Here is a 13529-nt window from a genome sequence, read left to right on the forward strand (position 1 = left end):
ACAGGAGAACTTGGCCGCATGGCACAAGACACATCAGCCAAAATCCAGTACTTGATTCTGGCTAAACTAGCTCAGATTTAATCCATAGGTTTTAGTGTAGAGGAGTAATGCACCCCTGTGCTGCTCAGACTCAGGGCAATAGGCATTGACTTGTTACTCAAAACATCTTGCAGGTCTAGACTGGAAGAAAAGATTGGTCTTTGTAGAAAAAGTTGCTCTAGGATCCCATCATAAGGGCTTAGTTTGGTGCTTCAAAGAAAGGAGAAAGACCAAAAGCAAAGATGCCATCAGGAGAGCAGCACCCATCATAGCGATGACACGCCAACCCCAATGATGGCCATCACTGTAGAGTAGGGACAACTGCACTGGGTCCTATGGATAACTGCACACATGTACCTGTGCCAGACACCTCCATCCTGCACGTGAGCTCTCCTACTGATTCTTCACCTAATCCTCTTTGCTCGAGGGCATGCTGCTCTTGTCTCAAAGATCTGTGCCTCTTCTTCTCTTGGATCTCAACGGATGCCTACACATGGCTTAGAGCTGCCTCCAGAACCCCATATGTGCACTTACAGACCAGAATAAGTCGTTATGCCAGAAGCACTACAACGCTACTGTTATAGAAACAACAGAGAGTCACATTTTGTACTTCTAAGGTAAAATCCACCGACGAGACAAGGCACCTTGAAATAGGTTACACCTCACTTTGCTTCTACAGAGCTGGTGTTGGTGTTTCAAGACCATGCTGGTCCCATGCATGCCTGTGAGCTCCACTGCTCTCAGGTTCAGGCCAGCAGTGACCTGGCACACAATCCAAAGCAAGACATTCCTGGCCACCATCACCATGTATTCAATGTGGGTGAATCCAGCTGTGTTCTGCTATCAGCAACTCTGCAGCTCCCGATTCCATCTCGCTGCGCTACGGATGATACATACGGCAGACTTGACTCCAGCTGGCCCTATTGTATTGGATCTACAGTGACAGACAACAGGAGCCAGAAACTTTTTGTTCAAGTAGAGCCAGCAGATGTGACACTGAATAAACACAGACAGTCAATCTGCTGAGTAAGAAGGTATCGTTCATATAAATAACATACATCTAATCCCGCTTCCATTTTAAACCCAAATATGGGAATGCAAGATGCTCGGCGCTCTGTAGTTCTATGCTATGAACAATGAGATAAAGGCAGATAATGCGTAGCTTATCTGAGCTCAGCTTAATTCTGATTTCCTTTTTGCTTCGAGTTATTATCAGGTCCACAGCTTTCTCCACGAGGAGCCTCCCACAGAGCGCTAACAGCGTGTCCAGCCTGATGTCAGATGGGATATGTCAACCTTATAAAAATATCTGCTGGTCCCTACCGCCTCCCCCGACGGACCTTAATTACTTGAGCAATTAAAAGTATTATTCCAATCGTTTTAACCTCACACATTCTGAAAGTAGGCCTGACACCCACCGAGGGGGTTTCTCGTGGACTCAGCAATGGGTCTTGCTGGGCTCCACCTCTGCAATGACACATTTGCTGCATATTGGAAAAGTTTGCAAATCTGAAGCTGAAACACACACACACAGAGGAAAGAAATTGTTTCATTAGAAAGCAAGGCGTGAGGTGAATGGGCACACCAGAAAACCTCTTCAGAGGTTACCTGTTACCCTGACACAAGGCTCTGCTACACCATAAGCCTGTGTTTAGCATGCATCCCTTGAGGATTCATGCTTCAGAACCTCTAAAAGACGAGGAAGTTTTTAACTGTGTTCAACTGTTGGAACTAAATTAATGACTCTCATTGATACTAATTACACTTATCTCCCCCCTAGACCCCTCGGAGGAATTGCTTCATCCTTCCCCTAAACAGCCACCAGTAGGATGCAACGATGCAACATACAGCAATTAGAAAAGACGAAGAGGACATTCTTACATCTCCCAGCATTTTCCATGGGATTAACCTCCATTCTCATTAGAGGCTCATTTATCTCTGCGTTTCGTTCGCTAGCAACGTGTTTGTTCCTCGAGAACCTCGGGCCTGAGAGCTGCAGCCATCTGTCACGGGAAGGAGCTGCTCCTCCAGCAAACCCCTCCTAGATGTTAATTTGCCACTTCAGTTACTCAGCGACACATGCACACACACACATGGAGTACTCAAAGCATACGATGAGACACACAGAACGCAGCCAGCAGGTCAACCCCAACTCTGTGCTGCTTCCCATGACCTTGGCCAACACATTTCCCTTGGGAGTTCGAGTTGAGTCAGAATCATACAGGTTAAAAAGGACCTTTAAGATCTCCACGTCCAACCCCAACCCAGCCCCACCATGTCCCTCATTGAGACATTCAGCCCCCAGAAAGTAAGAAATGCATTATTTCTTGTGGTAACGGTGGAAAAAAACGTTCATCTTTCAAGATTCAAACTACCTGCCATCATCCTGGAACCAGCACTGCTTGCTGCTGCAGACTGCAAAGAACATTGATACAACAACAGGCTTTGGCTACAGCATTGCTCTTAACCCTACACCTCAGCCCAGGTGCCAGCAGCACCAAGCAGCACCAAGCCCTTAACATGTAGTTAATTGGCTTTGATTCTGATCTGTAGGCTTGCACCCTTGGTAAAGAGCAGCTCTAGCACCTGCAAAGCACACTCCTGGCATTTTCATTCCCTCGCATCACAACACAGTGGTGCTAATTTGGAATCATAATGTTTCACTGGCAGGTGGTCACCTCTCCAGGCACAGCTCTGTATCCAGGACGGTGACTTGAAAAATCCATCCCCTATTTGATCTGAACTTGAGCTTTTGCAACTGGAAGTATATAACCTTCAGCCTGATGCTGTACGAACAGCTGCTTTACTGCCTGCAGCTCGCCCAGGCACCCATCCAAAAGGCACTCAGAAGCACACGGCATATCTCAGCCTTATGGCTTGGAGAAAAGCTTGCTGATTTGGGACAAAAGGATGATGTTAAGTCACATCAGATCTCATCCCCACCGCTGTCACCACAGCGGGTAAGGACAGAAAAAGCATGCTGGCAGCAGGCAGAATTTAACATCACCGGAGGAAATATTGCTTCTAAGGGGTTCCTCACCATCAGCTCAGTGTTTTATGAAAGAAGGGATATGCAGTGATGCTGGACAGCACTACAAGAAATGGAAACGGGCCAGAAACTCTGAAGCCTGCTACAAACAGGCTAATAAGGAAGGAAAAATTACTACACAGCTTCCTTGGGAAAGGTCTGGAGAGGCCATTGGAAACTGCAGCATGCACCCACCTGGCAGTGCATTTGCTTTCTCCTCTACTCACCTGTGCTTTTCTTTCCCCTCCATGAAAACAGGGAGGAATTCTCCCCTTTGGAGGCCAACGCTGCTGGCAGATTTGACTCAGAGCCGCTAAGACCCACAGGTGGGTCCAAAAGGTGGCTAACAAAGAGCTGAGTGGGCATGAATAGGTTTAGGCTGGGCAGCCCATCAGCGGTGAGCCACAGATCCATCACAAACCCATCTTCACCCCCTTCTGCTGTTCACAGGAGAAACTGGTTTTAATCCAACCCATGCGGATAACGAGAACTGTCAGAAAATAAGGAACGCAGACATTACCTCAGTCACAAAGAGAGTGCGTGGGTCGATGATGTCCAAGAAGTGCCTGAATCTGCCATAAAACGAAGTCTGCAAGAGAAGGAAAAACAAAACAAGTTCAGTCAGATGAAGCACAAACCAAGTGTTGTGGCTATCAGAGTTATCGAGGCTGTGCAGTGAAGATAGGATGTGGTTAGTGGGCACGGTGAGGATGGGTTGATGGTTGGACCTGATGACCTTAGAGGTCTTTTTCAACCTTAATCAGAGAATCATAGAATGGCCTGGGTTGAAAAGGACCACGGTGATCACCTGGTTCCAACCCCCTGCTGTATGCAGGATTGCCAACCAGCAGACCAGGCTGCCCAGAGCCACATCCAGCCTGTCTTTGAATGCCTCCAGAGATAGGCCATGCTTTCACTTGGAGCAGCTACTGCATCTGGAAGACCAGGAAGGGATGCAGAGAGCTGGGAACTGCCTGAAGGGATGTGAGCAACCTGATAAAAACAGACTGCAGGGGACATGGGCAGCTTCAAAGGAGTGCAGAGCAGTTCCGACTCAGTACCATCAATACTGAATGTAGGCAAACCCAAAGCACTGGACCACAAAGCACTGAAATCCGCAGAGCACATCACTCAGCCCAGGTCTGCATTCACCCACACCAAAGGTGGGCAGATGTGGGCAGCCCCAACTTCCACCCAAGCAGCCCAAGCATCACTGAGGACAAAGGGACACGTGGCAGCCCACTCTGGTGGCTGACCTTCTTCTCTTGGCTCTTCCCAAGCTGAATTTGCACCCACAGAACTGACACAGCCACCGACCTCTGCATGCTCCCCAACACCGGGATGCCTCTTGCACTACGGCCACGAGCAGGCAAACAATTCCCTTTTCCTATTTGCACTGCTATAAATAAAAGGATGGGAAGATGGATGCAGCAGTGAGAATGGCATTTAATCACCGCCTGGTGTAATCTGATGAAACCTGCTGGTTCCTCTCTGCTGAATTCACGAAGCACAGAGAAAATACCACCAATGCTGTGACTTACTGAGGCAGAAACCCCCCCTTATAGAATGAGATCCCAAGGGCGCTGCAGCCCACCGCTCCGCCTTGCAACCCCGCTCTCAGCTGCTCCATGCTGTTATTTTCCCCCATGTTCTACACAAAAATGAAAGGAAAAAAAACAAAAAGAAAAAACAAACCTGCAACTGAACAAAATAGCTTCACAGAAGTTAAGGGGAAGAAAAAAAAAAAAAAGCAAAAAAAAAAAAAAGCCCCAGTGGTTTTTAATTAGCGTTGATTTAATTAACGCTAATTCTGGTACTTTCTAGCATTTGAGAGCTTGGCGTGTTGCTACCTTCCTTTGATTACTCACTCTGTTTCAGCAGCCCAAACCCACCCTGCTGCAGCTCAGACATGGGCAGGGCCATTGGAATGGGGTCGCAGCATTGACTCATAGAACAGCAGTTACGCACCAAGGTCCAGAGCAAGAAAAACTGAGAGTAACCCCCCACCCCCCATTACCACACAGAGCTGCATGGCCAGGAAGGGCAACCTGAGCTGGTGGGGGGCACCCAGCCCATGGCAGGGGTCCCATGGAGCTTGGGAGGGCTCTGAGCTCCCTTTCAACCCAACCATCCTATGGTTCTATGAAGACCAACCAGGAGCAACTCTCAGCTCTCCACTCGAGACATCTGCAGTGCCCAACGTGCCCCTTGCTCAGGCACCATAGAGCACTTCATGATGCAGGCTGCTCCAGGACCAACTGCCTTCCTGCTGGCACTCAGGGCTACTCCAACGTCTGCTTCTTTCATCTGCACTTCTAAAAGAAAGTGGGAAAATGAAGAAATTATCCCCCTGCCATCACTACTTCAAAGGAGAGACAGTGGGAAGACAGATGTGCTTCTTCCCTGGGCTGACAGCAGCTCTGCTCACCAGGGGCACACAGACAAACTCAGCTGAGATGGAGCGCACCCCTACGGAAGGCAATGAGACCCAACAGATCACCCGTGGCTCTCGTTTCTTTCCAAATTAGCAGAAGCTGTCTGAAAACACCATGACACAAAGGCACTTTCCCTTGTTGCTATTCATACGAGCTGCTTGGAAGGAAAAATAAACACTCGTAGGATCATCAAGGTTGGAAAAGACCTCTATAAAATCACCCAGTCCAACCTCAACACAGCCCAGCATGACTATGTCCCTTAGTGCCACATCCCCACTGTGCTGGAGCACCTCCAGGGATGGTGACCCTATAACTACCTGGGCAGCTGTGCTGGTGCCCAACCACACCATCCCCAATATCCATCACTCTGTGCCCAACACAAGGAGGGGACACCAAGGTATATCAACCTCTTTCCAATGTCTGTGCTGGACAGATCAACCCAACCAGTCCCAGATGAAAACAGAGGACTGTTGCTTTTATTGGGGTAATTTCCAGTTCTGGTCATTGTGTTCGTGTCATGGATTGGAGTTTGCAACACACCCATGAGTTTGACCTTTGCATCCCAAACACATCCAGCATCTCTTTTTTGCCATTTTATTCCCGCAACATCTGTTACAATAAATGGTTATTCAGAGGAAATCTGAATACTGCAATTTTCCTGTGATTAATCGGGACTATTTTGGGACTGCTTCTCACCAGCCTGTGAGCAAGACCAAGTCCTAGAAGGGAATATTAATCCCCTTCCACAGCAGTTTGTAGAGAGCAAGGGAGAGCAATGAGCTCCAGCTCGTGGATGTGCTGAGGGCCATGCAGGACATTGAAGACGCCAACAAAAAAGCTCAAAGAAGGGGAAAAAAAAAGACACCAAGAATATGGAGAGAAGGGCAGGGAATAAATGGCCATCAGCAAGAGGTCGGTTAATCACCTGCATTTAAAGCAGGTGGGCATTCCTCAGCACTGGAAGGAGATAGGCACAACCTTTACCCATTTAATTGCAAGCGCGGTTGTAAGAAAAGGATTTAATTAAGCCAGAGCAAAAGACACACAGACTCGTTGGGTTTGTTGTTTTTTTCCCCTTTTAGTTTAAAGGAAAAAAAATAATAATTAAAAAGCCAGGCTTACGTCAGCTCTCAATTAATTAGGAAGAGATTTCAACTAAACCAAAGAAGATATAGATTAAAAAGAAATACAAGCCATTGAGCAACTGCATGCTGGCACGGCAATGCTGTGCAATTACACGCTGGGAGTCCACCCCACATACAAGCTTAGCTGTGCAATCAAAGCCCTTTAATACTCTAAAGTAAAAGGCCAGGAGTCCATCCCTGCACCTTCAGCCCCCTGCACTGACAGGTGATGGCTCAAATACCCTGAGAGCAGCAGCAAAGTGGCAAAGCTTCATTCTCTCCCTCTTAGCAGCAGCAGCTCCTCTCCTTTCCCCCTGCTGCTGCAGGATTACAGCGTGGGTCCTTTGGTTTGCTCCCACCTTGGTTCACCCCAGCACACCTCCCAGCTTTACCTTCAGCTTCTCAACCCAACCCCTGAGCATCAAATACCCCCACAGCGTACGACTCAAAAACTCCATCTGAAATCCAATCCTGGCTGACAGAGATGTAAAAAAAGCCAACGGATGGTTTTTTTGGCAGATTCGATGAAGCGAGCAGATAAACACCAAACCCAAAAGGTGTCTGTATTTCCTCTATCTCCTCTGCAATTCGTCTTTTAAGCATGTGTTCGCAGAACCCAACCGACTGCATAGGATAAACAGGGTCAGCCCGAATTCGGGGCTGAGAAAGCCACGTTTGGCAGCACGCGGCGCGCGCCAGCCTCGTCTCCAACAGCATCCACACATTGGGCTGGACCTGCACGTATAGCAAAGCCACAGCAGCTGCAAAGCAGCTTTAAACACCCCACACACACCCCATAACCTCTTCAGGTTCCTTGAAGTGGATGAGGCGGCTCATCCAGTCACAGTAGAAAACTGCTTTAAAGGTGGAGAAGCAAGAGTAGAAACTTCTGCGTTGATTTAATACCCTTCTAACACAGCTCCGGGCTCTCCTATTAGGGCCTACAGCAATTAACGCGTGCAATCAGCAAGCCATCAAGCTCCTGAGAGGCATATCTAATCAAAGGGCTGCTTTATCTGCATGTTATTGCAGGGGTTATCTGGGAGGCCCAAGGATTGACTCAGAGAGGAGTAAACAAGTCTGGTTTTTACAATTCCCAGATCAAAGTGCACACAGAGCAGGCAATCATGATTATCAGCCCTAAGATCCTCCCAGGACACTTCTGAGATGAGCATGCTTCAAGCCCATGACCACACATTGAGCCCCCCAGCTCCCATTGAGTCCCACTGTGCTGCACAAGCAACATAACGACGCTTGCAGCTCTGCAGTAGGTTCATCGTCCTTATTTCCCTCTCCTTTCCCTACAGGATCCAAGATCTGGGACTTCCTCCTGCTGGAAGAGCAACATGGTGCTTTTTAGAGGGCTGACAGCAATAAAAACCCTAAAGTTTAACCAGCATTACGTGCCTGCAGCAGTTCACAGCACTGTTTGGTGAACCACCATGTCCAACACCTTCTATAGAGTTTCCAAACATTCATTTATTCAGCCTGGTTTGAAGGAGAGGCCATTGGTTACAGCTTCAGAAACTTCAGTATCATGTTCTGGAGGAGGGAGCAGGCAGCAAAACCTATTAACTTAAAACATGGATATAAATATATAAAGGAGCATTCTTAACAAATTAAAAGTGCTTGTTGGAAAAACGAAGCCCCTGTCACGCATTCTCATGCTTAATGTCCTTATTCTTTTACCTAAAAATAACCTGCTTCTATTGGGAGGCAAAAGCTGCTCCCAGCAAAGAAATGTGACTTGACAGATGCGACTTGCCTGAAGAGCAGGACAAACAAGTGAGCTGCAAAGCAAGAGGTGGGAGAAGGGAAATGAGCTGCAGGGCCGTGCTGGGGACAGGAGCCTCTCATCAGCCACCCTAAACGCTGCTCCACTCCTTCTATAGAACCATTAAGGCTGGAAAAAAGCTCCGAGATCACCGACTCCATCCTCAACCCACCCCCACTATACCCACTGACCATGACCCCAAATGGCACAGCTTCACAGTCCTTGAACAACCCCAAGGATGGTGGTGAGCCCACCAGTGCCAGTGCCTGACCTAAGTTATTCCTCGTATCCAACCTGAACCTCCCTGGCACGACATGATGTCATTCTGAAGTCTCTGAACCCTCAGAAATTGCCTCCTCTCCTCCAAACCCATTTTGCTCACCGAGCCTCTTGTTGCTGGCACACAACTTTTCCTTGTGCCTTTTTTTTTTCCCCCTTGCAAGGACAAAGATGCCTCACACAGCTCCTCTGCAACCCACACATTCCTTCCAACACTGTCCTACAACCCTGGAGACGGAGGTTTCCTGACCAACCACATTTCAGGATGGGTAAATAAATACCAGCATGCTCCGAGGATGGCTCAGGATGGTGCAACCAGTCCACAGGACCTGGCCAGGTGCCCTCCCTTACTTGCTCCATGACCCTGCAAAGCTGCCAGCTCCCAAACTGGGTCGTCTGAATGCTCTGTGAGGAGAGAGGGCATCATTATAGAGATGGGAGGCAGCAGGACACAGGTAGCAGCGACCCAACCTGAACTCCTACCACCAGTCCTATACAATGCTCGGCAGAAAATAAACCCCTATGGGAACCAAATCAAGAGGAGAAGGATCCTGTCCTCAAAGGTGCTTTCACCACTAGGTAAACCTACCCCTGGGACAAGTGGAAACAGACCCAGAGAGGACAGCTCTGCTCCTACACGATCATTAACATCCTGCCATACCCCCTCGAAACATTTTCTAAACGTTGCTACAAGTGACAGTCACTCCTTAATGAACAGAATGCACCGATTCTGTGCCTGACGCGCTGCCAAGTGTGCCTCGAATCATCTGTGGTGTCTAGAAGGGAGTAGCGTCTCCTCCTCCTCCTCCTCCTCTCCTTATTAAAAAGCTCTGTCTCCCCAGGCTGAGCATCCCTCAGTTCGTGCAGCCAAGCAGGCACAGCCTTCCTTGTTTTAGGGCAGCCGTGGCTCTGAGGAGGTCCGTGCACCACCTCCCCATCCTGAACCCTATGGAGGAACGAGGGAGAAGTCAATGGGGAAGAGCACAGAGATCTGGCTCCTCTGAAGGAAGCATAACCAAGGCTCCTCCATCACCCAAATGGGCGGCTTCGGTCAAGCCAAGCTCTGGGATCTGCAATTAACGAGTCAGATGGTTGGCACACAGCGGTCCTGTGCAGATTTCGTGTGGATGGTGGGAAGAAAGTCTCCTTGGAGATTTCCCCAATGGTGGGGGGAGGTCTTACGAGCGAGCAGGCTTCGTCTCCTCCTTGATTTGAGAGCTACGAGGACTCTTTTCCTTTTACAGAGCGGCCTCATCCTGCACCACAAGATGAAGGAGGCTGTATGTACTCTGAGAGCCGTATCATGAGCCTGAGGCAAAACCAAAGAGCAATAATGTCCAATAAAGACACCTCAAGAGCCCCCCCCTACCCAAAAAAAGCCCTTGGAGATCCTTCCAAAAGATCCCTCAGGAGGTGCCTCCACAACCCCACTTGGGGTCCCCAAACAGCACCTCAAGGACTCCAAATGGGCCCCCAAAAGGCCCATCACGGACCCCCAAAAGACCCATCACGGACCCCAAAAGACCCATCACGGACCCCAAAAGACCCATCATGAACCCCCAAAAGGCCCATCACGAACCCCCAAAAGGCCCATCACGAACCCCCAAAAGGCCCATCACGGACCCCAAAAAGGCCCATCATGGACCCTGCTTTGCACTTCAGCCCAAAGCAGGCCCAAATCCTTCAGAAAGCCCCAATCCCCGGCTTATGGCAGCACCACATCCCTCAGCACAAACCCAGCACGGCTCCTCGCACGCTCTTTACTTTAAATCAAGGCTAATTACTGCATCGTGCACCAACTCCAAGGAACCCAGCACCCGCTTCTCACACTATCCCCCCCTCCTCCTCTCCCCCCAATCACCTCCACACAACCTTGGGCTGGCAGACACCCCACCGGCTGGGGGCTCAGCCGGTTCTTCCCCCAGAGCCACATTATGGTCTTCCATCACGACACTCGGGACCCCCCCCATCCCCATCTCACTCCTCAACCCCCTCCCGGGTCTCGAACCCTCAACCCCACAGCCTCACACCCCCCCCCCCCATAGGGGCACGGCGGCACGCTCCAATCGCTGCCCACCGCGGGAGCCGCCGAGGGGCGGGGCGCTGCGGCTTTGACTGACAGCAGCGTAGGCCAATAAGAGGCAAGGTGCGGACCAATCAGCGCAGCGCCGGAGGCAAAGGGGCTGAAAATGGGGCGGCGGGGGGCTGGGGGGGGGGGGGGGGTATCAGTCGGGGAGGGGGCGCGACGCCGCTCCGGTTTAAGGCCGCTCTCGCCGCCATTCCCGCTCCCTTCCCGCTATCGGTACCTGCTCGAAGCGGGGTTTCCCCAGCTGGAAGGGCGGATAGTCCGCCTGCTCCGCCATCCCCTTTGCGCCACTTTAAACAGCCTCCCCCGCCGCAAGCTCCGCCCCTTGCGGCACCGCCTCTCTGATTGGCCACGGCCCTCCGCAGCTCCCGCGGTGCGCGATGGGAAATGTAGTGCTATTCCGGAGTCTGCTGCGAAAGGGATGCTGGGATGGGCGGCTGGCGGCCATCAGCCAATGGGAGCTCGCGGCGCGCGGGGCACGATGGGAAGGGTAGTTTGGCGGGAAGGGGGGGGGGGGGTCTCTCCTCACCTCAGAGTGAGGGGGGAGCGCGGCGCCCTCAGAGCGGCTGTAAAGCTTTGCGCCCACAAACAGCTGTGCTGGATGGGCTGCACCCACTGCTGCCCTCCCACCTCGTCCTCTGCATAGAATCATAGAATGAGCCGGGTTGGAAGGGACCTCAAGGATCATGTAGTTCCAACCCCCCTGCCTGGCAGGGCCACCAAACATACGCCTGTAGTAGATCAGGTTGCACAGGGCCTCGTCCAACCTGGCCTTGAACACCTCCAAGGACGGGGCATCCACAACCTCCCTGGGCAGCCTGTTCCAGGACCTGACCACTCTACTAGTCAAGAACTTCCCCCTTACATCCAACCTAAATCTTCCCTCTTTTAACTTAAAACCATTTCCCCTAGTCCTGCTATTATCAGCCCTTTCAAAGAGTTTACTCCCCTCCTGGGAGTAAGTTCCCTTCAGGTATTGAAAGGCTGCAATGAGGTCACCCCGCAACCTTCAGGCTGAACAAACCCAACTCCCTCAGCCTGTCCTCATAGGGGAGGTGCTCCAGCCCCCTTCATGGCCCTACTCTGGACCCTTTCCAACAGCTCTATGTCCTTCTTGTACTGAGGGCTCCACACCTGGACACAGTACTCCAGATGGGGCCTCACAAGAGCAGAGTAGAGAGGGACAATCACCTCCCTATCCCTGATGACCACCCCTCTCCTGATGGAGCCCAGGATCCCATTTGCCTTCCGGGCTGCCAGAGCGCTCTGCTGGCTCATGTTGAGTTTATCATCCATCAGGACCCCCAGGTCTTTCTCAAGGACAACTCCTCCCAGCCTGTACAAGTGCCTGGGGTTCTTCTGGCCCAAGTACAAGACCTTGCACTTAGCTGTGTTGAACCTCATTAGGTTCACCCGAGCCCAGCTTTCCAGCCTGTCAAGGTCCCTCTGGATGGCATCCCGTCCTTCCACCGTATCAACCGCACCACTCAGCTTGGTGTCATCAGCAAACTTGCTGAGGGTGCACTCCATTCCCTCATCGATGTCATTAATAAAGATGTTAAAGAGCACCGGTCCCAAGACAGACCCTTGGGGGACACCGCTCGTTACCGGCCTCCACCTGGACACAGAGCCATTGACCCTCTGTCTGCGGCCATTCAACCAATTGCTTATCCATCTAGTTGTCCACCCATCAAATCCACTTCCCTCCAATTTGGAGATGAGGATGTGGTGAGGGACCAGGTAAATGACATCGGTCGCCTTCCCTTCATCCACCATCGCCGTCACTCCATCATAGAAGGCCACAAGATTAGTTAAGCACGGCCTTCCCCTGGTGAAGCCGTGCTGGCTGTCTCGGATCACATTCTCATTCTTTATGTGATCGAGCACATTGTCCAGGAGGATCTGTTCCATGATCTTCCCAGGCACGGAGGTGAGACTCACCGGCCTGTAGTTCCCTGAGTAGTTCATGAGTTCATGCTTTGCTTCCTTTCGTGAAGTCCGGTTGCACTGAGGGTCATCAGTGCAGAGTCCAGTTGGAGGCCTGTAACTATTGGTGCCCCCCAATGGGTCGGTGTTGGGTCCAGCCTTGTTCAGCATCTCCATCAGTGAGCTTAATGAGGGGATAGTGGCCACCCTCAGCACGTTTGCTGATGGTACAAAGTTGTGAGGATTTGTTGATACACCTGAAGGTTTTGCTGCTATTCAGAGAGACCCGGATAGACTGGAGAGCTGTGAGAAACCAGATGGGGTTTAACAAAAGCAAGTGGAGAGTTTTGCATGTAGGGAGGATGAATTGCATGCACCGGTACAGGATGAGGAGCTCTGCTGAGAGGGACCTGGGTGTCCTGATGGATGCCAGGTTGACCATGAGCCAGCAGTGTGCCCTCATGGCCAAAAATGGGGTGCAAAAGGCTGCAGGGAGACCTAATTATGGCCTTCTAGTACTTGAAGGGAGCAAATAAACAGGAGGGGAAATGGTTGTTTATGAGGGTGGGCAGCGATAGGACAACGGGGAATGGTTTGAAACTGAGACAGGGGAGGTTTAGGTTGGATATTAAGAGGAAGTTTTGCACTCAGAGGGTGGTGATGCACTGGAGCAGGTTGCCCAAGGAGGCTGTGGATGCCCCATCCCTGCAGGCATTCAAGGCCAGGCTGGATGTGGCTCTGGGCAGCCTGGTCTGCTGGTTGGTGACCCTGCACATAGCAGGGGGTTGAAAGCAGATGATCCTTGTGGCCCTTTTCAACCCAGGCCGTTCTATCATTC

The 13529-nt window shown here is 50.9% G+C and overlaps 1 protein-coding gene across 1 annotated transcript in view; it reads right to left on the reverse strand.

Moving 5' to 3' along the window:
* Nucleotides 1–11111, reverse strand: part of SFXN5 (sideroflexin 5) — a 73549-nt gene extending 62438 nt beyond the window's left edge. The window contains exons 1-2 of the mRNA XM_072335222.1: nucleotides 10986–11111; nucleotides 3588–3656 (exon numbers count right to left, since the gene is read on the reverse strand). Of these exons, the coding sequence (XP_072191323.1) occupies nucleotides 3588–3656; nucleotides 10986–11042 (126 nt within the window). The 5' untranslated portion in view covers nucleotides 11043–11111. The remainder of the gene's footprint in view (nucleotides 1–3587; nucleotides 3657–10985) is intronic.
* Between the last annotated feature and the right edge of the window lie 2418 nt (nucleotides 11112–13529).

The sequence above is a fragment of the Excalfactoria chinensis genome, chromosome 4 (assembly GCF_039878825.1).
Source record: "Excalfactoria chinensis isolate bCotChi1 chromosome 4, bCotChi1.hap2, whole genome shotgun sequence".
Lineage (NCBI taxonomy): Eukaryota > Metazoa > Chordata > Aves > Galliformes > Phasianidae > Excalfactoria > Excalfactoria chinensis.